Source organism: Macaca mulatta, chromosome 1 (assembly GCF_049350105.2).
Source record: "Macaca mulatta isolate MMU2019108-1 chromosome 1, T2T-MMU8v2.0, whole genome shotgun sequence".
In the NCBI taxonomy this organism is placed as follows: domain Eukaryota; kingdom Metazoa; phylum Chordata; class Mammalia; order Primates; family Cercopithecidae; genus Macaca; species Macaca mulatta.
The window spans coordinates 77,691,147-77,715,733 of record NC_133406.1 but is presented as its reverse complement, the minus strand read 5'-3'; the positions used below and the strand labels follow the sequence as shown (position 1 = coordinate 77,715,733).

The 24,587-nt window shown below is 43.1% G+C and overlaps 1 protein-coding gene across 4 annotated transcripts in view; it reads left to right on the top strand.

Moving 5' to 3' along the window:
- The window catches only part of SLC30A10 (solute carrier family 30 member 10), a 46,322-nt gene that overhangs the window by 9,594 nt on the left and 12,141 nt on the right, over positions 1-24,587 (top strand). Inside the window, exons 1-2 of one of the 4 annotated variants that reach the window (XM_001103570.4) lie at positions 16,931-19,339; positions 20,118-20,195. In XM_001103570.4, coding sequence (XP_001103570.1) covers positions 18,700-19,339; positions 20,118-20,195 — 718 coding nt within the window. In that variant the 5' untranslated portion in view covers positions 16,931-18,699. Of the gene's footprint in view, positions 1-16,930; positions 20,009-20,079; positions 20,196-24,587 lie in introns of those variants that run through there. The other 3 variants (XM_077937677.1, XM_077937684.1, XM_077937674.1) reach the window with 3 other exon arrangements.

Here is a 24,587-nt window from a genome sequence, read left to right as displayed (position 1 = left end):
TTACAGAGGAACAGCAGAGAAGTCAGGTTGAAGGGGCAACTGGCTGAATGGACCATCTGTTTTCTGTAGAATTCTTTACCTGAAGAAACTGTCTTAACGTCATGAAGGAGAGGAAAGAGGGGAACTAGCAACTAGCTCCACACAAGCTGACCAGAGCCAATTGAGCACATTTTTTGGACTTTTGGGGGCCAATAAACAACTTCATTCATAAATCTGGAACTACTTGAGAAATAAGGAATAAAAGATAGTCCGATGGCAATGAAAATAGTAACTCAGTGTTTGTTTGGTAAAAGCTGTTTTGGAGAGTGTAGCTTGGATGTCACAATTTGGCTTCCTAATACTTATTCTGAGGAGTAAACTCACCTATCCTCTTACAAGCAGAGGACAATACTTGGAAGAGCAGGGGTGGGCCCAGGAACAGAGAGAATGTACATTCTCAGTGGGCAGGCAGTTGGAAGGAGGAAGCCCAGGAAGGGCTGAGCCAGGCTTAATCCATTTCTTCAACCTAACCCACCAGTGAGAGAAGAGCCTTCCACCCTCAGAGTGACTACTTACATGGGGGTTGGGGAGGGAATGGAGGCTACACTGGTGGTTGTCTCACGGAAACACAAGACAAGAGGAATGGCAGTTTCCCCCAACACTCTGCAGATTTATGTTCCCTTCACTCCTGGCTCCCCGGAAGGACTAGATAAACAGTTTATCAGGACTGTACTGCTGTATTTCCGTAAAGCTTGTGCTCCTGATATCAACCACTGCTTCCTTTGGATATCATCCTTTGGACCAGGTTTGGCAATTTAGATACCCTCAATGACTGAAATGGGTCAGAAGAGTAAGTATACTAGTTAAATTAACTCTGAGAGCCCTAAATGTTCAATATTGCTCACTGTAAATTATGTAGTGACATAAATTGATAGTATCAAGATATGCTAACAATTCAATGTCAGCAATATTAAAATACCCCAAATTTTAGCAATATGAATCCCTTCCTAATATCAAATTATAACAGAATATTAAATTTCAAAATTAAATATCTTTGAACTTATGCATTAATAGCCAAAGAAATCAAAACCACCAGTTATTAATCTAAAGGCAAGGCCAAAGGCAAGTAAAACCATAAAACCCCCAAGCTTCCTCTTTTGGCATAGTCTCAGTTTGAGTATAGTTTCATGCCTGGTGGAGTTGGAGTTCCTTCAGCAGTTTTAGTCTGGATTGTTTTCCACTAGAATCGATGCCATTCCTTCAGGCCATCCAAAGTTGCATAAGTTTAGCACCAAGACTTTCATGTTCTTCACCTTTTAAAGATGTTCTCTTTGTCTTTGATGTTCTCTAGTTTTGCAATCATATTTCCATATGTGAACTCCTTTTTAAAAGAATCCCATCTGCGGATTAAATCTAAGCATTTACGTCTTTCATAAATTCCAGAAGATTTTTCAAACATTATCTCTTCTAGTTTTGGCTTTCCCCTGTTCCTTGTACTTCCTCCTTCTTCAATGCTAATTAGATAATGTTTGATCTTATTCTGTCCTCCATGTTTCGTAACTTCTTTTTTCACATTTTGCTCTTTTTTGTTGTTCTGTGTTGCATTCTACATGGTTTTTCAGATTTACTTTCACTTATTTCTAGTTTTTGCTTTTTAACTTTGGTTCTCATCAATCTGCCCATTCAGTTTTTTAAAATTTTATTTTGAAATAACTTTATATTCTCAGTAAGTTACAAAAATAGTAGATAGAGGTCTCATGTACCCTTTGTCAAGTTTTCCCCAATGGAATGATAGTACAAAATCCAAACCAAGAAATTTACATTCATACAATGAGTTATATAATTCTATGAGATTTTTGTCACAAGTGTAGATCTGTGTAACCATCACCAAAATCATCATTACAAAGATATCCCTCATGGTACCCTTTAGTAGTCATAGCCGCCCTTAACTTTACTCCCTATCTCTATGCCCTGGAAACTAATAATCTGTTTTCCATCTTTATAATATTTTTATTTCAAGAATGTTAAATAAATGGAATCATACATATGTGACCTTTGAAATTGGCTTTTTTTCTTTCAGCATAATGCTCTTAAGATTAATCCAACTTGTTGCATGTATCAGTTGTTGTTTTTTATTGCTAAAAAGGATTCCATGGTATGGATATAGTTAGATATGTGTTTTAGTCTATCTGCCAATTTTCTGTCATTTAACTGGTGTGTTTAGACCATTTACATTTAATCCAATTCTTGAAGGTTGGGGCTTGAGACTGCTATTTTACTTTTCATTTTCTGTTTGTTCCTTCTATGTTTTATTTCTCTATTTTCTGTTTCCTGGCTTCCATGAACATTATTTAGAATTTCATTTTGATTTCCCTGTAGTGCTTTTGAGAATGTCTTTGTAGAGCTTTGTTGGTAGTTGCTCTAGGTATTAGACTGCACATACATAACTTATCACTGGCTAATGCTGTCAATACTTTGCTAGTTTGAATAAAATGTAGAAACCTTACCTCCCTTTATCTTTTCCCATTTATAATTGTTATAGTTACACACAGGTCCCTGAGACTTATTTTATTCTATTTTCTCTCTGTTGTTCAGATAGAGTACTTTCTTTCCTTTGTCTTCCCCATTTCTGCTACGGAGCCCATTTTTTTAATTTTTAAATTTTGTATTCACTGCTAAGAGTGTCCCACTGAGGGTTTTTTTTTTTTTTTTTTTTTTTTTTAACGAGTCTCACTCTCTCTGTCACCCAGGCTGGAGTGCAGTGGCGCCATCTCAGCTCACTACAAGCTCTGCCTCCCAGGTTCACGCCATTCTCCTGCCTCAGCTTCCTGAGTAGCTGGGACTATAGGTGCCTGCCACCATGCCCTGCTAATTTTTTGTATTTTTTAGTAGAGACAGGGTTTCATCATGTTAGCCAGGATGGTATCGATCTCCTGACCTCGTAATCCACTCGCCTTGGCCTCCCAAAGTGCTGGGATTACAGGCATGAGCCACTGTACCCGGCCTCCCATTGAGTTTTTATTTCAGTTATTGTAGTTTTCATTTTTAAAGTTTCTATTTTCATTCTTCCTTTTATATTTCTTTTCTGAGACTTTGTTTTTTTATTTGTTTCAAATGTATGTGTAATTGCTTGTTGACGCATTTGTATGATGTCTACTTTAAAACTCCTTGCCAGAAAATTTGTAACATTTTGCTACCTCAATGTTAGTGTTTTTTTCACACTCAGGTTAAAATTTTCCTAGTTTTGCTATGATGGTAGATTTTCTATTGAATCCTGGACATTTTGGGTTATGAGGCTGTGGAACTTACTAAATTTTCTGTTTGAGCAGGTCTTCTCTGACGCTGCGCTACTGGAAGGGGTGCTGCTTGTTATTTTAAGATGAGAATGGAAGTCCAGGTTTCCCACTTAGCTTCTGTTGACACCCTGAGATGGGGGGTGCTTCATTACTGCTGAGCAGGTGCAGGAGATCAGGGTCCCCATTATGACTTCACTGATAGCATCCTGACTAGAAGGAGCAGGGGCACCTTCTATTGAGTTTTCAATTTCAACTAATCTACTTTTCATTTATGATGACTTGTTCTTTACTCATACTTTCCAGTTCTTTATTCCCTTCTATTAAACATACTTAGTTTATATTATGTATCTGGTATTCTCAACATCTGCAATTTTTGCATGTCTGATTCTGTTTATTATTTTTGCTGCTTCTCTCAAGGTGGTTTACTTTCTCACATTTTGTGTGTTTCAGGATTATTTTTATTTATTTATTTATTTATTTATTTATTTATTTATTTGAGACAGCCTCGCTCAGTCACTGAGGCTAGAGTGCAGTGGCATGATCTCACCTCATTGAAACCTCTGCCTCCCAGGTTCAAGTGATTCTTGTGCCTCAGCCTCCCAAGTAGCTGGGATTACAGGCCCCTGCCACCACGCCTGGCACGTTTTTGTATTTTCAGTAGTGACGGGGTTTTATCATGTTGGCCAGGCTGATCTCGAACTCCTGACCTCAAGTGGTCCTCCCTCTTCAGCCTCCCAGAGTGCTGGGATTACAGGCATGAGTCACCATGCCCAGCCATTTCATTGTTTTTGATTGTGAATTAATGTTCAACAAAGCTTTATCGAGGGAATTCTTTGAAGAATAGATTGTTGGTGCATTTTTCCAAGATTTACATTTGCGTCTGTCAGGTGCCTGAGGGTATTACCAACTTGTAAATACTTTAAAAATTATTTGACTGGGTGCGGTGGCTCAAGCCTGTAATCCCAGCACTTTGGAAGGCTGAAGCAGGCGGATCACGAGGTCAGGAGATTGAGACCATCCTGGCTAACATGGTGAAACCCCATCTCTACTAAAAATACAAAAAAATTAGCTGGCGTGGTGGCAGGTGCCTGTAGTCCCAGTTGCTCAGGAGATTGAGGCAGGAGAATGGCGTGAACCTGGGAGGCGGAGGTCGCAGTGAGCTGAGATCGCGCCACTGCACTTCAACCTGGGTGACAGAGCAAGACTCCGTCTCGGAAAAAAAAAATATTTACCTGAGTTATTATTGTTACATATGTAGCATGAATTTAGACTGCATTACCACATGAAGACCACATTATAGTTTCAACTTCCCATGGGAGGTAGTTTTCCCCATGTCCACAATCAAGGCTAAAAGATTGAAGTTTCCTTGTTGTCGCCTTTGGGGCAGTGGGTTTTTGTTTATTTGATTGTTCATTTCATTTTGGTTCAACCTTTGACCAAGGAATCAAGGGGATTGTAAGGGGATCTCTGGTCCAACTCTCCATCTCACATGGATCTCAGTTTTGTCTCTTACACTATCCATGATCATGTGGCTGTCAAAACTCAAAGCTAGAGCATTTGTCTTTATTGGACATATGCTCTTAAGTCAGATTCTGACTCCAACTTACCTTTCTGGATTTTGACTTTTACTTCATTTTTGGTCTCTGAGTATGTTTTTTATTTTCTGCCACACTTTCTGAAGATTTCAAAAAGTCTGAAGCCTTATCCCAGAGCTAGAACACTTATAGGAAAATTTAGATTCCCAGAATTTAGCACTTACTATAGACCAGGTCATCTTTATTGCTTTTCATGGCCACAGCAGAGACTCAGAAAGGAAAGAAGTCTTCTTGGTTGTTGCCTCTCCAAGATACCAGCCAGTATGTGCCAGACCTGGCCAGGGCCAAGACCTGGGTACTAAGTTCCACTGGCAGAGCTTTCACAACAGGAGGTCGATTATGGCACCAAGTTTTCCTGTCTGGTAAACACATGGTATCCTTTCTCAGTAAGTGACATTGAAAACATTCTTTCCTGCTTGCAGGAAATTTAGATGTGTGCTGCAGTGACATCCTGGGCTGTAGATTTTATTTGTGGTACATTTCCAATCAGCATGTGAAAGAGATGAGGTGGAGGTGGGGGGCAGAGAGAGAGAGAGAGAGAGATGAAGGAAGGAAAGGAGGGAGGGAGAGAAGGAAGGAAGGAAGGAAGGAAGGAAGGAAGGAAGGAAGGAAGGAAGGAAGACAAGCAGGGAGGGAAGGAAGGGAAGAAGGGAGGAAGGCAGAAAGGAAGGGAGGGAGGAAGGAAGGAAGGGAAGAAAGGTCTTTAATTCCATTTCCACTTGGAGCCCCTGCTTTTCGGGCTCTGTCTACACTTGGGCACCATCTACACTCACTGCTGCGACTGCCTGTAGCTCTAGGACTGCTTAGACCCGTGAATCCTGCCTCCTGATCCTGCTGCTCTCTCATGCTCACATTTGTTTCCATCTGAAGTTCAGCCTTAGCAAACTCCTGAGCTGAAGTTGTTTTGAAGGCTTCAAGTTTGTCTTGTTTCTGCTTTATGCTCCTCCAAACATTATCTTTCCACAGCTTTTGAGGGTTGCAAGCATATCATTCAACTGAATCTCTCATTCTGAAGTTTGGAACGTGCTTCTCATGTTTTATTTCCTTCTGTGTTCTTCTCTCAGGAAGGCTCAGTTAGGTTGTTAATGGTTTATTCAAGTTCGTAAGCTGGTCTCTTTCCTTCTCTATCTCATGTAGGCTGGCGTTTTCATTGGACTTTCTTCCTTTTACTTTGTCATGGTTTTCTGGGTCAGATATTTATTATTCAAACAGATTTTTTTTCTAATCTCAGTGAGAGAAATGAAGTCAGTGTTTTGTGAGTCTGCCAAAGGCAACTGTTGTCCAAACAAATCTGATCAACCCTCACCTCTCTCAGTTAGATAGTCTCACTTGAAAGGCATTTTCCAATTAAACCAAAAATTGACCCAGACTTGGACTCAAACTATTATTGTCCTGCCTAAATCCCATTCAGTATGTCTCGGCCTTCCTGTGCCTATCAGGAGACTCCTACCTCTGTCTGTTTTTTAATCTGTTCACTCAGGACATGGGACAACCCTGCCCCACAATAACTGTTTTGCTTTGAAGCTCATCTAATAATACCTTAAATATTCTATGCCAGTATCTACTGTCTTCTCCTCTCTACTAGTTCCAAACTTTATAGACCCTTCGTATGGCTTCCCAATCTTTCACACGGTGGTCCTCTCTTCCAGTTAGTGTATAGCAAACCATCCCAAATGTACTGGCATAAAATAACAATTGTTTTATGAATCCACGGGTACAGTGGGCTAGAATTTGGAAAGCACACAGTGGGAACAGGCTGTGTGCTTCCACGATGTCTGAGGCCTCAACTGGGAAGACTCAAAGGCTAGGGGTGACTTGATGGCTTCAGGCTGCAGTCACTTGAAGGCTCATTCACTTATAGGTCTGGCATCCAGGCTGGAAAGTCTCAATGTATAGGACTGCTGGCTGGACCACCTACATGTGACTGCTCCTTGTGTCTTGGCTTCCTCACACTAGGGTGCAAGGACATTGGATGTGGTGGCTCAGGGTTTCAAGCATGAGTGCTCCATCAAACAAGGTAGAAGCTCCATTGCATTTTCTGATTCAACCTTAGAGTTTATGGATTGCAAGCAAGTGACAAGATGGAAGGAGTGTCAAGCCTGTAGAGTCGGCCTTTGAATGGAAGGCGTATCAAGGTCATCCTTTAGAAGAACATGTGGACTAGGAGAACGTGGAGTAGAGATATGATTATGGCCATCTTTAGAAAAAACAATCAGCCCGGTTTACGCATTGGCTATAATTCTCATCACTTCCACATGCAAAAGACTCTCACTCCTCCCCAAGATCCTTAAAATCTCAGTCCATGTGGCATGAGCTCCAAGTCTAGGATCTTGTCACCTTAAATTGGTCGATGGTTAAAGAGGCTCTTCTGGGACAGTTCCTCAGGTACAGCTCCTTGAGTTATCTCCCTCTTGATTTGAAGATCTGTGAAGTAAAGAAACAAACGGGCCAGGCACGGTGGCTCGTGCCTGTAATCCCAGCACTTTGGCTGGCCGAAGTGGGTGGATCATGAGGTCAGGAGTTCAAGACCAGCCTGGCCAAGATGGTAAAACCCCCTCTCTACTAAAAATACAAAAATTAGCTGGGCATGGTAGCAGGTGCCTGTAATCCCAGCTACTCGGGAGGCTGAGGCAGGAGAATCACTTGAACCCGGGGGGTGGAGGTTGTAGCCAGCCAAGATCATGCCACTGCATTCCAGCCTAGGCAACAGAGTGAGACTCGGTCTCCAAAAAAAAAAAAAAAAAAGAAAGAAAGAAAGAAAACGAAACAAATGACCTGCTCTCACACACACTACATATAATAATAGGACAGGCATGGAATAACTGTTGTATTCCCCAATCGCATTTATTTTGGATGGCATTCACAGCTTTGAGAGGGTAGCTTTTAATAGCTACCTGGATCTGTTTCCCACTGATGGTAAAGGTGCATTCCAAATCCCAGGCAACTATCTGAAATATTGCCTTCCTGCTTCTGAAAGATTTATTTGGTTCCTAGTCCCTAGTTTCATCTAATTCATGCCTCTTTTAAGAGTATTTAGATATGTGGGCATTTTTCTTTTTTGTTTCTTTCTAGCCCCAAGAAAGCTCTCCAATCCTCTAGCTTAGTCTGCTTGTTGTTTCTGAGAGCAAATTACTCTCTCTCATTTTCTTTGCACAGTAATACTGAAGCATATAATAAAAATTGGTCTTAAAAACTCATGCTTATTAAGGTCTGTTAAAACAGCACAGTGCTATGACAGTAGCATTCTTCTGTGGGCAATAAGCTGCTGCAACGTGCCAAGGTTGAAATACTGCCTGAGTGCCTGACTCACTCTTACTGAAGCGTTAAAACCTGACAGCTGCTTACCACAGGCTCAATCTCCATGGGTTACTTTGGCCTCTAAATACTCATCTTTATCTTTCTCAAGGTTCCTGCCAACTTACCAATATGTTAGGGCTTCAGGGACACATAAATAGTACCCATTTCTTACTCTCCTAGGTTTGGAAGCAATTGATACATAAGATATGGATGACAGTTGAACATAAAATATTAACCTGATTACTGATATTGAAGGATATGGCTTAGAAGTGTAGTGGCAAAGAGCTTCGTTAATAGTCCACCCCAGAATTAAACTTCCTCACCCAGTCCCAGGCCTCCCTCCACAGGGCAAAACCTGCCCCAGTTAGCTTCTCTCATGCAGCTGGATTGCAGGTCTCTGGGGAAGGCAAATTTGAAAAAGAAGTCCCAGAGGAGGATAGTTGAGCATGCTCCACTCTTTCTCCCAAGCTTACCGGACAGAGAAGCGATCCTGCCTCTGGGAAAAGTCAGGGGAGTGGTAGAAAGAGGTCTAGAGTAATGGTCCTTTGGAGGTGCCCTCATGGAAATGTGAAGCTTGGGAGAATGGAGTGTTCCCCGAACATAAATCAAAAACTGCGCTGGGCAACTCCATTGTGAACCATGTAGACCATCTGCCAGAGTGACTTATCCTGATGGGAAGAAGCATATTTGGGTTCCTCCCTCAACCCCTTCCCCCACTGTTAGCAGATTTGGATATAAGTGCCCCACTCAAAGATGCATGATAATCAGCAAAGATCCAACATGGTAACTACACAGAGATACTACAAAGAAGAAGTTAAAAAAGGAACCAGCAAAAAAGGCAGAAGAAAAAATACATTGAAGAATAATAATTACCCCAGGTGACAGAAGAAATTTTCAGATAAAACAATGAACACGAACTGTCAGAATTCCGGTGGCCAGGGAAAAGATAACAAACATGACAGAAATGAAACACATATAGGAAGCAGTGAGGCATAAAATAAGCACCATTGAAAACCATCAGTAATATAGAAGACAGGGTGGAGAAATTGATTAAGGAATTATTTTAGTTTTTTGAGACTAAGTCTTGCTCTATCGCCCAGGCTGGAGTGCAGTGTTGTGAGCTCAGTTCGCTGCAACCTCCGCCTCCGGGTTCAAGCGATTCTTGTGCCTCAGACTCCTGAGTAGCTGGGATTAAAGGCACACAGCAACATGCCTGACTAATTTTTGTATTTTTGGTAGAGACGGGGTTTTGCCATGTTGGCCAGGCTGGTCTTGAACTCCTCACTTCAAGTGATCCGCCCACCTCGGCCTCCCAAAGCGTTGGGATTACAGGCATGAGCCACTGTGCCTGGCCTCATCAAGGAATTTAAAGCAACTAGAAGAAATATAATAGATATGGAAAACAAAGAGCAGACATGCGGCATATACACACTAGGTATTTCCTGATGTAGAAAGCAGACAAGTGCCCTAGGAAAGAAATTCGAAGATATAAGATTTTTTTTTCTGAACTAAACGAAGATAAAACTTTGCATATCAAAAGGGAAAACTGACATGGAATAATCCATACCCACATTCTGGAGAAGTTGCTAAATATTAAAGATAAAGAAAGAATCCCACAGGAATCTAGGCAGAAAAAGCCTGAGAACAAATATCAGGCTGTATTCAGATTTTTCCACAGCAACATGCAATGTCAAGATACAACGATGAGATGTCTATACAGTTCTCAGAAATAAAATAAAACACGAACCTATGAATTTCATACCCATATAATGTAAGTTTTGCTCATTTATGAATGGCAACATAATGACATTAACAAATATATATATGTAGATAACACAAGAGCTCTTCTTTTTTTAAAAAAAGACTAGATGAAATCCAGTCAACCAAAATGTGAATCAAGATGAGCTCAGAAATTGGAAAGCCATGGTATGAAAAGACTGTTGGTGAGCATCAAATCAATTTAAATATAGAACTGTGGCTAAGCCACTTTCAGAATTACAGGTACACAATAGAATGTAAGTGTTTTGGAAACTGTCACTGAAATAAAAGGAAAACCAGGAGAGTGCAGCGTTCAAAAGTCAAATTAGGAGGGTAATTGAAGTAGGAAAGCAAAGATTCTCTGTCACTGCCTCTCAGCTCTTTCTGCTTCCTCTCCTATTGCAGTTTGAAGGGTATTGGAAAGAAGCAGGGGGAGACACGATTACCAGGGGCTCCAAGTCACATCCTCATGTTTAATGACCAGACAAGAAATGAAGCCTGTCTCCCAGGTTCATTTGAAAAATTCCAAAAGAAGAACTCTGGCCCATCTTGGGTCAAGTGCCCATCTCTTGAACCAAGCATTGTGACCAGGGGATGAGGGACTGTCACCGGCTTACATGCCTACCTCTGTATCCAAGGGGCCAAAGGGGACAGGATATCTTACCACAAGAAAGCAGGAAGGGGTCCAGGCAATCTGAAACTTTAGCTGACTCATTTAAATACTGGTGGCCACAAATACAGTGCTTGCTTTCTAGAACTCATGTTGGTTGTGGGTCCATGGCTTCATAATTACAGCAATAAGGCCTTTTATTTTTCTATATATTTGAACCTTCATTATCTTATTTGATATTCAAACCAACTAGATACACTAAGTAGTATGAGGCTCTTCTTTGCATTTTACAGATTAGGAAACTAAGGCTCAGAAATTCTGTAACTGATCCAAGTTGTACAATAACTTCACGTCCAGAGATCAAGAATCTTAGTTCTCTTCCAGACCTCATTTCGGTATTCAAAACAGCCTCTCATTTTGTGACAGTAATAGTGTCTCCCAGTCCAGATACCTGATTCTCTCTACTCTTCTGCCACATGACTAGCAAGCAGGTCATGATGGAAAAAGAAGGATGTCAATGATAAGAAGGGGGTTTGGGTTTAGATTTACAAAAGATTTTATTTTAAATATTTTTATATTTGTAACATATTATTAATCAATATTTTATATTCATATAATATTTTATTAGTCAATAGCTAATTTGTTTTAAGATAATTAGCTAAGTAGATTATTTAGATTAAGGGGACATACATGACTTTATAAAAAGGAGGATACTCTAGATAACTATGAAGGAGATTCCACAACTGGAAGTCAACGATAGTTTTGGGTATGATGACAGCCAGGAATCAATGGAAGGAGCCAATGTTTGTTGATTATCCACTAAAGGAACCATGCAAGGCCCTTCACATAAGCTTTTTCATTTGATTCTCATAACTACTGTTTGAGAGAGTGATACCTCTATATCTAGCTTAGAAATGAAAACACAGAGGCTCAGAAGTTGAGTGACTTGCTCACTTGCGAAGAGCTGATAGAAGCAAGATTAGATTTTAAATCTGCATGGCTTCAAAGCCTATGTTCTCCCCCTACATATTTAACCAGTGCATTTGGCAAATAAAGTTAAGGACATTTATTAATACATTTGGTTTTGACCCTCTTTCCCCTCCACACAAAATTATTTCCAGAATTTCTTGGGCAGATGCCTTTTTTCATGTTCATATAGCTAAAAATTAAGGCAAAATCTAGCGTGAAGAAGGTTGCCCTCTGTGTTGGATTGTTTCTGATGGCATCAAATAACACATAGGAAACCTTTTTGTAACTTATGAAATAACATGATGTAACTTACAGTTGAAACAATGAGGTCTAGAATCAACATCAAGGGGGGAGTTTTTCTCTATTTCTTGCAACTTGTAGTTCTTTTTGCTTCCATTTGAATTGGAAATAGTCTAAAAGCTGATGTTTCCCTCTCACTATTCACCCATCAGGAGGAATCAGACCCCAAATGATATCAGTAAATGATGATGAACTTTGAATGAGAAGTGTTTCTTAAACTGCCAGTTCTGCCTTTAACCCTTTCCCCTGTTCCTCCTAATAGCCATAACCCCTTTCATTTTTGTGCTTTCACTTACCCTCGTCCCGTTGACAAACCCCAAGCACAGGATTTCTCTATGAGTGAGTCGCAGGGGTTGTCCTTGTGACCTGGAGATGGTAAGAAACACATAGAGCAGTGGTATAGTGACAAAAATGACAAGCTGACCCCAGATACCACAGTTGGCCTCTTTGCTCTCAAATGAATCTAATAGCCCAAGGAAGTATTTCTCCTTTATCAGCAGTCCATTCAAAGTGGTGTTTACCATTACTCAGCTTTTATCATTCCATATGTCATCGAAAAATAATAGCATTCACCTCAAGTCAAGAATCTCTTAAATTTAATGCGTTCTGAAATACTTTGAGAAAAAAAAAGGCATCATCCTGGTGTTATATAAAAATTGATGTCATCTTTTTACATCCATGTGTTCAACAGATGGTAACTTCGGTTCCTATATTTTGTATATGTGGAACTATCGTCTTTCAAACTATACTTTCCTTTTTTTTTTTTGAGATGGAGTCTCACTTTTGTCACCTAGGCTGGGGTGCAATGGCATGATCTCAGCTGACTGCAACCTCCTGAGTTCAAGCGATTTTCCTGCCTCAGTCTCCTAAGTAGCTGGGATTACAGGTGCCCGCCACCATGCCCGGCTAATTTTTTTGATATATGTGTTTTTTGAGATGGAGTCTGGCTCTGTTGCCCAGGCTAGAGTGCAGTGGCACGATCTTGGCTCACTGCCAGCTCCGCCTCCTGGGTTCATGTCATTCTCCTGCCTCAGCCTCCTGAGTAGCTGGGACTACAGGCATCCGCCACCACGCCCGGTTAATTTTTTGTATTTTTAGTAGAGATGGGGTTTCACTGTATTAGTCAGGATGGTCTCCATCTCCTGACCTCACGATCCGCCCACCTCGGCCTCCCAAAGTGCTGGGATTACAGGTGTAAGCTACCGTGCCAGGCCTCTTTTTGGCATTTTTAGTAAGATGGCATTTCACCATGTTGGCCAGGCTGGCCTTGAACTCCTGACCTCAGGTGATCCGCCCGCCTCGGGCCCCCAAAGTGCTGGGATTACAGGAGTGAGTCACTGCACCTGGCCTATACTTCTCTTCTAATTGCAGAAACTTAAACATGTTTTATCTTATGTCTCCATAAATTTCACTGCTCCCAAGATGGAGCTGTAAACAAATCCTTAAAAGTATATTTTCTCTAAAAGTAATCCTTAGCGAATCCTTTGGTGAAGGAAAATACTCTGCTCTCTCTCTAAACTTGGATTTAAAACTCCAGGTGATGGTTATTTTTTGTTAACATTCACTGAGCCTTTCTTATGAACCTGGCACTATCCTAAGCAATTTATATACCTTTTCCCACTTAAGTCTCATGACGACCCATGAGGTAGATACTATTATTATCCCTATTTCACAGGTAAGGAAAGAGAAGGTTTAGTAAGGAACATGCCCCCCAGGTCACAAGAGCAGTAGCAAGTAAGAAGCACAGCTCAGATTTAGTTCCAAATCTGTCTGACTCCAAAGCTCAAATTATTAACTGCAGTGCTACTCTGCCTTTTAAGTTTTCTCAAAGTGACTGCCAAATTAAAATTATTTAGAGTCTGGTATTTTCTCAATAAGTAGGTGGTATCATGTGATGCTGTCCTCGTGCTCCTAACATTCCCTGGGCCAGGGCTACTAGGAGACATACTCTTTCGTTGCAAGAACAAGTGGCGTTTTGAAGAAACCATGGAGGTGGCATTTGGGTGAGGACACTGCAGGCTGATAGGCACAGCTTTATATTCATACTAGAGCTGCTTCCTTCTAGGTGGGCTGCAAGTCACAACTCCCTTATAAATATAGCCCATTCAAATTAGTATTGACCACTACCTGAATTTCTTTTTTTTTTAGACGGAATTTTGCTCTTGTTGCCCAGGCTGGAGTGCAATGGCACGATTTCGGTTCACCGCAACCTCTGCCTCCCAGGTTCAAGCAATTCTCCTGCCTCAGCTTCCCGAGTAGCTGGGATTACAGGCATGCACCACCACGCCCGGTTAATTTTGTATTTTTAGTAGAGATGGGGTGTCTCCATGTTGGTCAGGCTAGTCTCAGACTCCTGACCTAAGGTGATCTGCCTGCCTCAGCCTCCCAAAGTGCTGGGATTACAGGCATGAGCCACCTCACTGGCCTCACGAACTCATTTTTAATCTTTTGCACATCTCATGCCTCTATCATTAAAAAAAAAAAAAAAAAAAAAAAAGAATGGTTACTCAAGTCAAGAATCTCTTAAGTTTAATCGATTCTAAAAAACTTGGAGGGTCAATATGCATACTTTTGGGGTACAAAATTACCTTTGTACAAAGTGTTACAGATGTACACTTTATATAAATTCACCAATGAGGAGCTGACTTCATCCACAGTAAGAATTTGGTGCTTTAGAAAGATGTCCATTCTCTTCTTCAAAGGCAATATCATCTCTTGTCAAGTAGAACTAAAAATAAAAACATGTTTTTTCAGTTTCTGAAAAAATAACTAATTGTTAATTTCTGGTCAAATATCAGTACAAAAATTATTTTTAGTGTCATAATCTCTGAATTTATGAATTGTAGCATATCAAATTTTGCACCAATACCAAGATAACTTTTAAAAACCATTTCATTTGTTTAGAACAAAAAAAGCATTAAAGGCCAGGAGCAGTGGCTCATGCCTGTAATCCTAGCACTTTGGGAGGCCGAGGCGGGCAGATCACTTGAGGTTAGGAGTTGGAGACCAAACTGACCAACATAGTGACACCCCATCTCTACTAAAAATGCAAAAATTAGCTGGGCGTGGTGGCAGGCGCCTATAATCCCAGCTACTTAGGAGGCTGAGGCCGGAGAATTGCTTGAACTCGGGAGGCGGAGGTTGCAGTGAGCTGAGATCATGCTATTGCACTCCAGCCTGGGTGACAAGAGCGAGACTGTCTCAAAAAAAAAAAAAAAAAAAAAATTGAGTTAGTATAATCTGGAAGAAAGGGTGTAAGCTCTAGAGTTTGATGCCTAGTTCAGATCTCAAGTCTATCAATCATTTACAGCTTGTGTGATCTTGGGTAAGTTACTTAAAATCTCAGGTTCTTTCCTATAAAATAGTACTTATTTTATGGGGCTGTGATGAGGATGAAATGAGATGATGCTTATAAAACCCTCATCACAGGGCTGGGCAGAGTAAGAAATCAATAAACAAAAGCTATTTAAACCTCACATTTTGCTGTTAAGTATGAAATGCCAGCCAGGTGTGGTGGCTCACGCCTATAATCCCAGCACTTTAGAAGGTCAAGGCGGGCAGATCATTTGAGGCCAGGAGTTCGAGACCAGCCTGGCCAACGTGGTGAAACCGTATCTCTACTAAAAGTACAAAAATTAGCTGAGTGTGGTGGCACACACCTGTAGTCCCAGTTACTCGGGAGGCTGAGGCAGGAGAATCACTTGAATCCGGGGGGCAGAGGTTGTGATGAGCTGAGACTGGGCCACTGCATTTCAGCCTGGGTGACAGAGTGAGACTCTGTCTTTAAAAAAATAAAAATAAAATGCAGCCTGTATTTTTAGCAATTAACTTAGATTATATATACTGTGTGTGTGTGTGTGTGTGTGTGTGTGTGTGTGTGTGTGTATAGTTTTAGTATAAACATTTTTCTATAGTGCCTTTTATTGACATCATCTGGAAACACCCTTTCTTAAAGTCAGGAATGGGGCCCCCAGGCAGGCTGCCTCTGCCACTTCCAGCTCCTGCAGCTTCCTCAGCCACAGGCTTTCTGGTTCCATCCACTGCACTCCTGGGGCAGTGACACAATTCTTATCTGCCTTTGGTTAGGAAAATAATTGGGCAATCTGCTCCAGTGATACATTTCTGCTGATTTCAGGTTTTCTTTCAGTGGTGAATGACAAAGAAATGCAATTAGCAAGGAATGCTTTAGTTTGTCAACTTTAGTTCCACAAGGCCTCCCTCACTTATTTTGACTGTTTTGCTTGCTGTCATATTAAATGTTTCAGAGGCTTTACAGTTTGAAGACAGTCTAAGCCAGAAACTGTAATGGGTACAGTACTCTGATAAATCTCTTTTGTTTATTAGAGTGTGTCATCTGTTGTTCAATAGTAATTCCATCACACATGTGCTGTAGATAACAATAAAAGAACATTTATGGAGTGCTTACTGTGTACCAGGCACTATTTTAAGCATTTTACACATATTAACTCATTTAATATTCCCTGTACTATTATTATTCCCGTTTTACACTAGTGAAAAATACTGTAGTCTGTATCTTCTTACTTCTACATTATTAATTATTTTTATATTGATTTTTAGAAAATACTTCCAATGATCAATTTTCTCTAGTTTTCAGTATAAGGATATTTTCCTGGAGGTGCGAATATTTAATAAGCCCTCTGAGTTTGGAGGCTTATCCTTGGATCAAGGATGCTTTAGCATGGCTGTTATGGACCTCAGAGATACCGAAAGACAAGGTTATGTTTTACAAGGCTAAGGACAATGAACAGGGCTAGAGGTTAGGATGTTCTGCTCATGGGTTCTGTGGCTAGGGGTACGTGGGGTTGAGACAGGGCCTTGCTATGCCAGCCAGGCTGGAGTGCAGTGGCACCATCACGGATCACTGCAGCCTCGACTTCTTGGGCTCAAGGCTTCCTCCCACTTTAGCCTCCTGAATAGCTGGGACCATAGGCACACACGCCTGGCTAATTTTTTTTTTTTAATTTTTCATTTTTTGTAGAGATGGGGTTTCCCTATGTTGCCCAGGCTGATCTCGAACTCCTGGGTTCAAGTGATCCTCCCACCTTGGTCTTCCAAAGTGTTGAGATTATAGGTGTAAGCCACCACGCCTGGCCTCTGGTGTTTTTTTTTTTTTTTTTTTTTTTTTTTTTAAGACATTTTTATTCATTTCCAAAGCCAAAACTACATGTGCATTTTTCAGAAATGGTTAAAGTTCAGGGGTTGGGGACGGGGAAGGAGAATAGAGATGACCAGACTGCACCTTCAAATCCTCTGTGGGATGAGATAATGAGATAACAAAAGAAACCAACAAAGAAACCTAGGAGCCAGGCCTCCCAAACCTCCACTGCTGGAAGAGACCAGCAGCAGACACCTTTCTTCAAGGGTCCCTTCCTCAGCCTCTTCCTGAGTCCTGAAGACAGTTACCTTCTGGATAACTTTTATTTGGAACAGAGCCTGTTGTCAATAGAAGAGTCTTGGTCAGGCGCAGTGGCTCATGCCTGTAATCCCAGCACTTTGGGAGGCTGAGGTGGGCAGATCACTCGAGGTCAGGAGTTCGAGACCAGCCTGGCTAACATGGTGAAATCCTGTCTCTACTAGAAATACAAAAAAATTAGCCTGGCGTGGTGGCGGGTGCCTGTAATCCCAGTTACTCTGGAGGCTGAGGCAGGAGAATCACTTGAACCCGAGAGGCGGAAGTTGCAGTGAGCCGAGGTCGCGCCATTGCACTCCAGCCTAGGCAACAAGGGGGAAACTCTGTCTCAAAAAATAAAATAAATAAATAAATGAGTCTTTATTTGGAATAAACCTTCATGTAGGTCAGTCGATTGTACTGCGTAACAGGTCATGCTGTCAGGGACACCTGGGGGTGAGTAGAATATTCTCTTCAATGGAGAATGAGACAAGTACACAGAGGAGGTCAGCCCTGGTTTCTTTGGCGGCCAAGGGACTTGTGTCCACCACAGAGTAGACCAGCCTTCGAGTGCTGTGCAGGAGTGCATGCTTACAGAAGTGGGCTCTGCTCTCCTGAGGGCTGCCTGCGATTCCCTGCCACCCAGGGCAGGAGGCCTTGACAGCGAAGATCCTGAAGGGGAGCGGGGACGATCCTGTGCCATGAGTCGGTAATAGGAACGATCCTGCACCGTTTATGACGGCTATGAGGAACAAGAGAGGATTAAATAGCTTTATCCCGGGGTTAGTGGAATGAGGGTGGAGGGCTGAGTGAGGGATGAGCTCACATTTCACCAAATGAAAAGCAGGAAGCACCCTCAAGGGCAGGGTTTCCCCAAGCCTGTGCTCTGAGACCTTGCACCTGATTAATATGGAATCTGCACTGCAAGGTGCCTCTGGGCACGTATTCGAAGGTGTCCCCGTCCACCGAAGCGAACACACCCCACAGCAGCCAACACACCCCACAGCAGCCAAGGCCCTTATCACTGAGTCAGCAGGACACTGGCGACCCTGAGGGCCAGGAGAAGCGGGTTGTCTGGTGAATCCCATCTCTGCATGGGGGAGGGAGTCTGTGAAGATTGACATCCAGGCACGCCCCTCTCCTCCGCAGCGCCCCTCTCTGCACTGTCCTGTCCCAGAAAGAGAGGCATCGGCTCGTGGCCACCTGCCAAGTCAGGCCCAGGCCGCGAGGGAGGGGAAAAGGGACGCGGGAGGCGGCGCACCGGCTGTTCAGATACGGACGCTACCACTCCTTTAGACTCTGGACGTGCGGGGACTGGCGGCGCTCAGCCTCGCGTTATAAAAAGCGGCCGGACAGTATCGGCAAGACAATCTGGGAGGCGGGTACCGGACCTCACGTATCCGCGCCGCGCCCCCCACCTGTGGCTACGCGCGGGGCTGGCTGCGCTCCCCTGGGCGGCGCCGGGCGCCCGCGGCTGGTGGCGAGATGGGCCGCTACTCGGGCAAGACTTGCCGGCTGCTCTTCATGCTGGTGCTCACCGTCGCCTTCTTCGTGGCGGAGCTGGTCTCCGGCTACCTGGGCAACTCCATCGCGCTGCTCTCCGACTCCTTCAACATGCTCTCCGACCTGATCTCGCTGTGCGTGGGCCTGAGCGCCGGCTACATCGCCCGGCGCCCCACCGGGGGCTTCAGCGCCACTTACGGCTACGCCCGCGCCGAGGTGGTGGGCGCGCTGAGCAACGCCGTCTTCCTCACCGCGCTCTGCTTCACCATCTTCGTGGAGGCCGTGCTGCGCCTGGCCCGGCCCGAGCGCATCGATGACCCCAAGCTGGTGCTCATCGTTGGCGTCCTGGGGCTGTTGGTCAACGTGGTGGGGCTGCTCATCTTCCAGGACTGCGCTGCCTGGTTCGCGTGCTGCCGCCGGGGCCGCCGTCGCCGCCTGCAACAGCGGCAGCAGCTGGCGGAGGACTACGTCCCCAGCGCTTTCGGGGGGCCTCAGGGTGCAGAGGACCCGCGGCGCGCTGCGGCCCCGACAGCCCCAGGCTCGGACTCGGCCGTAACCCTGCGGGGGACCTCGGTGGAAAGGAAGCGAGAGAAGGGGGCGACCGTGTTCTCAAACGTAGCAGGTGCCTTTCGGTTGCATCCTTTGGACCGCTTGGCCCGCCCTTCCCCCTCCCACCAGTCTCTTTCTTCTCACCCCACGCCCTCTTTTTCTTCTGCATGCTTTCTTTCTCTCTCTTTCTCTTTCTTTCTTTCTTTCTTTCTTTCTTTCTTTCTTTCTTTCTTTCTTTCTTTCTTTCTTTCTTTCTTTCTTTCTCTCTCTTTCCCTCTTTCTTTCTCTCTCTCTCTCTGTTTTTTAAAATAAATTCATTCCCTTTACAGTCCCGCTTTACTTCTCTTCTGCCAATTTAACGTATTCCCCATCCTTTCTTCTTTCTCCTGGATCCTCGGGTAGCCCTAGCCTCTTTTCCCTTACCCTGTTCTCTCTATATGAGTATCAATTTTCTGGGAAATCAATCATTATTATTGGGCAACAGGCAGCACTCTCCAACCCCTCCTCCCTCTCATTACTTGCTATCTGAATTTTGTTGTTCTCCCTCCCTCTTTGCCCATCCACTTGTCTTCTTGGGTGTCACGGGTTTGGGGGCTGCATGTGGGCTCCCATTCACCCTCTTTTTCTTTTAACTTGAAAGGATGTGTGAATGAAGTCCAAAGGTGGATCACAAGGCTATTTCAAGGCCAAAATGTACTGTTCTGAGCTGTGGGTGTGCAGAAGAAGAGTCTCCCTTAAGCTAGTAGGAATTTAAAATAACAAAACTTTATTTTGAGTCCATTGGTTTTTGTTTGTTTGTTTGTTTGTTTGTAGAACTTATACACAACACAAGGTTTCTTCTTTGAATGCAGGTGATTCCTTCAACACCCAGAATGAGCCAGAAGAGGTGATGAAAAAAGAGAAAAAGTCTGAAGCTCTGAATATCAGAGGTAGGATTGACTTTGGGCCTATTTGAAATCCCTTTCTATGACACATATGGACTGTGCTGTTCATTTCTGTTTGACTTTTAATAAAGCAAAGGTGTGTTTGAAAGTAGGCCAGTTACATGCATAGACTATGACCTGACTCTCTTTCATAATCACTGCATTGATCCTGAGGGAGAAACTGGTTGCTAATGATTTATCTTAGCTCCACTTAGATCCATGCTAATACTGCCTGCTCCAGAGCTGCACATATCAATGTTATGTAACTATTTTACTTGGTTTTATTGGTCCATGGATATTGCTAACAAATCATGCAACCTATTGAACTGATTTTGATAAAGGTAGGAAAAGAGTAGGTGAGCTGCTATCCAAGGTTGTGCCCTATCTGGCATTGCTGAGTGACCCTATTGCATCAGTTGTTTCTGCCAGAAATCTGCTTTGGTGAAGGGACTGTTGACTCACTAAAACCTCCACTCCCAGGACCAAAGGAAATGTTCTGGTGAGGCCCAGGGCAAGCACCTCATAGCATTCTTCTCACCATGTGGTCAAGGTCAGAAGCACTGGACTAAGGGTCAGCCCAGGGGTTTTTGAGATGTGTTTCTCTCTGGACACCATTGTATCCAACATCTCTCCTTTCCAACTTCTTGAGCGCAGACTTTGCTTTAGAGTGATTCCAGAAGGGGTTAATCCCCAGTCTTGACTTTGAGAATTCCAACAAGGATTAAGCAACCTTCTACTCTCCTGTGGTTTGGGGAAAGCCTGTAAGTGGGGCTTTGATGGAAATAATATAATGAAAAATTAATAATTCTGGAGACACCTTCACTTTGAGTGTCTCGCATCTGTTTTACAAAGTAATTCTCAGAGTGAACCTATAGGGAAAATCCAGAAGATAACAACAATAACATATGAGCTCCTAAAAATTTCTAAATTAATCAAACAAATTTAAAGGCAACAGGGGAATTTGCTCTCTGAAAGAGCTTAGTTTTAAAAGATAGTCCGTAAAGAAAAAAAAAATCATCATCCTCTATCTTTCTTTTTTAAGGTCCAGTTTAAAATATATATACATTGCAGTGGGTGCGGTGGCTTACGCCTGTAATCCCAGCACTTTGGGAGGCTGAATGAGCAGATCACCTGAGGTCAGAAGCTCGAGACCAGCCTGGCCAACATGGCGAAACCGCATCTCTGGTAAAAATACAAAAACTAGCCAGGCGTGGTGGTGGGCGCCTGTAATCCTAGCTACTCAGGAGGCTGAGGCAGGAGAATTGCTTGAACTCTGGAGGCAGAGGTTGCGGTGAGCCGAGATTGCACCACTGCACTCCAGCCTGGGAGACTGAGCTAGATTCTGCATATATACACACATACACATACAGAATTTTTAAGGTGGAGTTCACCATCAGAGGCTTTAACTTTTTAACTTTTCAAAGCCTGTTCTGTTAAATATCCTCATTTTTTTCCTTCTTTGAGACGGAGTCCTGCTCTGTCTCCCAGGCTGGAGTGCAGTGACGCCATCTCTACTCACTGCAACCTCCACCTACCAGGTTCAAGTGATCCTTGTGTCTCAGCCTCCCAAGTAGCTGGGATGACAGGTGCGCACCACCACGCCTGGCTGATTTTTGTATTTTTAGCAGAAACGGGGTTTCACCATGTTGGCCAGGCTGGTCTCGAACTCCTGACCTCAGGCAATCTGCCCACCTCAGCTGCCCTGGATTACAGGCGTGAGCCACTGCACCCGGCCAACTATCCTCATTCTTATGTTACAAAGTTGAGAAAGAGAATAGGTAGGTGGATTGAAGCAAAGAAGAAGAGTAGGCCCTCGAAGATATAGTGATCTTGTTTGGGAAACTCATATGAACTTGCCAAATTTTAGTCCTAAGCTATTGAAGTTTCTTGGTAGAAAAATGTCAGTAGCAGAATGCCTTGCTATTCCTGGCTGGGCCCTGGTTTACAGGTACTGACACCAATGCACCTGTAACTGCTGATAGAGGTGAACAGTGCAGTGGTTGAAAGATTGGGATTTGGCTTCAAACTGCCTGAGTGTGAATCATGGCTCTGCCACTTAAGAACCATGTGACTTTGGGCAAGTTATTGAACCTCTCTAAGCCTCCAATCCTCTCATCTTTAAAATGAGGATAATAACAGTACCCACACCTTATGGGATTGCTTTGAAATAAATGAAACATATAAAGTGTTTAGGCTTATAGCAGGAAAACTAGCTAACATTTTTATTGAGTACGTACTTTGTCCCTGGTACCATTCATGAATGAGTAAACTGGTAGTCACAACAATCTTACTGAGTGGATACAATGATCGTTTAATTAGTGGGTGGAACTGCTGGGCTCAACCCACAGTGCTTCCGTGTTAGCTGAGATCATTCCTGCTGCTTTTGACAAGTACCTGTGCTATGGCTAATAGGAGCCTTTCCGTATTCCCGGCTAAGTGTGAAGCTGGCCTCCCCTTTGGTGCTGTGTTCTTATCTTGGAGCCACAGTTCAGGGAAGGATCACAGAATGGTAGAACTGGAAGGACCTTAGGGAAAATGGACTTTTCACTTCACAGATGAGGAAGCAGGGTGCAGAGAGTTTGATGACTTCCCCAAGTCACCACAGCTCAAGCAGAGACAAGGCTGGAATCCTGGGCTCCTACATCACATATCTGGCCCTTTCCATGATCACACATTGCCTCTAGACTCCAGACAGGGAGGGCTTGCTTCTCTAGTACACAGTCCACTGAATGGTTATATTTCTAACATTTAAGCAACTGCTTTAGAAAGCAGGACTGTGTCCCAGTCTCCAGATCTGCAGAGGAAACAGCCTACGGGGATCTCTGTGAATAAAAACAATTTCTTCATTTTCTTTACCGTTTCTCTTATTCCAGTGGGAATAAACAAAAATGAGTTCTTTTGTTTTTTTGAGACAAAGTCTCACTCTGTAGCCCAGGCTGGAGTGCAGTGTCGTGATCTCGACTCAACGCAAACTGTCTCCCAGGTTCAAGTGATTCTCCTGCCTCAGCCTACAGAGTAGCTGGGATTACAGACGCACGCCACTGCACCTGGCCAATTTTTTTTTTTTTTTTGTATTTTTAGTAGAAACAGGGTTTTGCCATGTTGGCTAGGCTGGTCTTGAACTCCCAACCTCAGGTAATCTGCCTGCCTCGGCCTCCCAAAGTGCTAGGATTATAGGCGTGAGCCACCGTGCCCAGCAAAAAAATGAATTCTAAGGATCACACTCTGTCTTCTAGTGTAAAGTATAGTAAAAACACAATCCTCTTAAAATTCTCATCAATGTGCTTTGTAGTGGTCAATTTTATTTAATAGCATCAGACATGATATATTAAAAATGTTGTAACAATATGTCAGAAAGACAATTAGTTTTTTAAAGTTTGGTATAAACATAAATAGATGAATAGCCATCTTGACATCCCTTGAAAAGAAATCCCCTTTGATGAGATGTTTCTTTGTGATTCTTACTTTTTTCCAATAAGAAAGATCTCATTTTTTCATTACCATTTGTCCAGTGCAAATGCACTATTTCCAGTCATTCAACAAATTCAGCAGCACTGATGGCTTTCCTAAGTGCTGGGACACATCAGATTTCAACTTGTGTCAAATTGCCAATTTATGTTATATGCCAGTTTTTTGGGGGTTTCGTTTTAATCTAAAGACAGCAAATGAGGGCCAAGTACAGAGGTTTGCTGTCTTTGCAAAGCTACCTTGAGAGCATTGTGACTAATCGGGTGATTGAGTTGTCTACTAAGTGGTGTTCTCTGTGTCTCAGATAATGCTGCCAGATTTATCTTTCTGAATCATAGATGTGATCACATCGGAGTCTGCTCAAAGCCTTTACTGCATGCAGGATACGGTCTAAACACTGCTGACATTCAAGAGCTTGCTGTTCCATGCCAATACTCCTTTCTAGACGTTTCTGCCCTTCCCTTCACCCCTTCATGGCCTCACCTCCCCCATCAGCTCTTCACTGTCTCCCTGCATACCCATCAACATTTAATGTACATCTGTAGTGAGGTGAGGAGGGCTTAGACCCTGTGATCAGGCAGATTTGGTTTGCGTTCTGCCTCTCCCTTTTCCTAGCGAGGTGACCTTGGGCAAGGAACTTACTCTCTTTAATGTTCAGCCCCCTCATCTATATGATGGAGATAATACGACCAACATCACTGTGTTGTGCGGATCACATGGGTGGTTAGAACAGCACAGAGGACCCACTCAACAAATGGTGCCCGTTATCATTATCTTCACCTCGTGGTCATTCTCAGAGGGTTTGCAGACATTTGTTTACATAATCTACAGAACTGGCCTCTGAGGGAGGTGAGGCAGATATTATTACTACCTCATTTCACAGATGAGAATCTTGCTCCTCAAAGAGGTTGACTTTCCTAAGGTCCATGG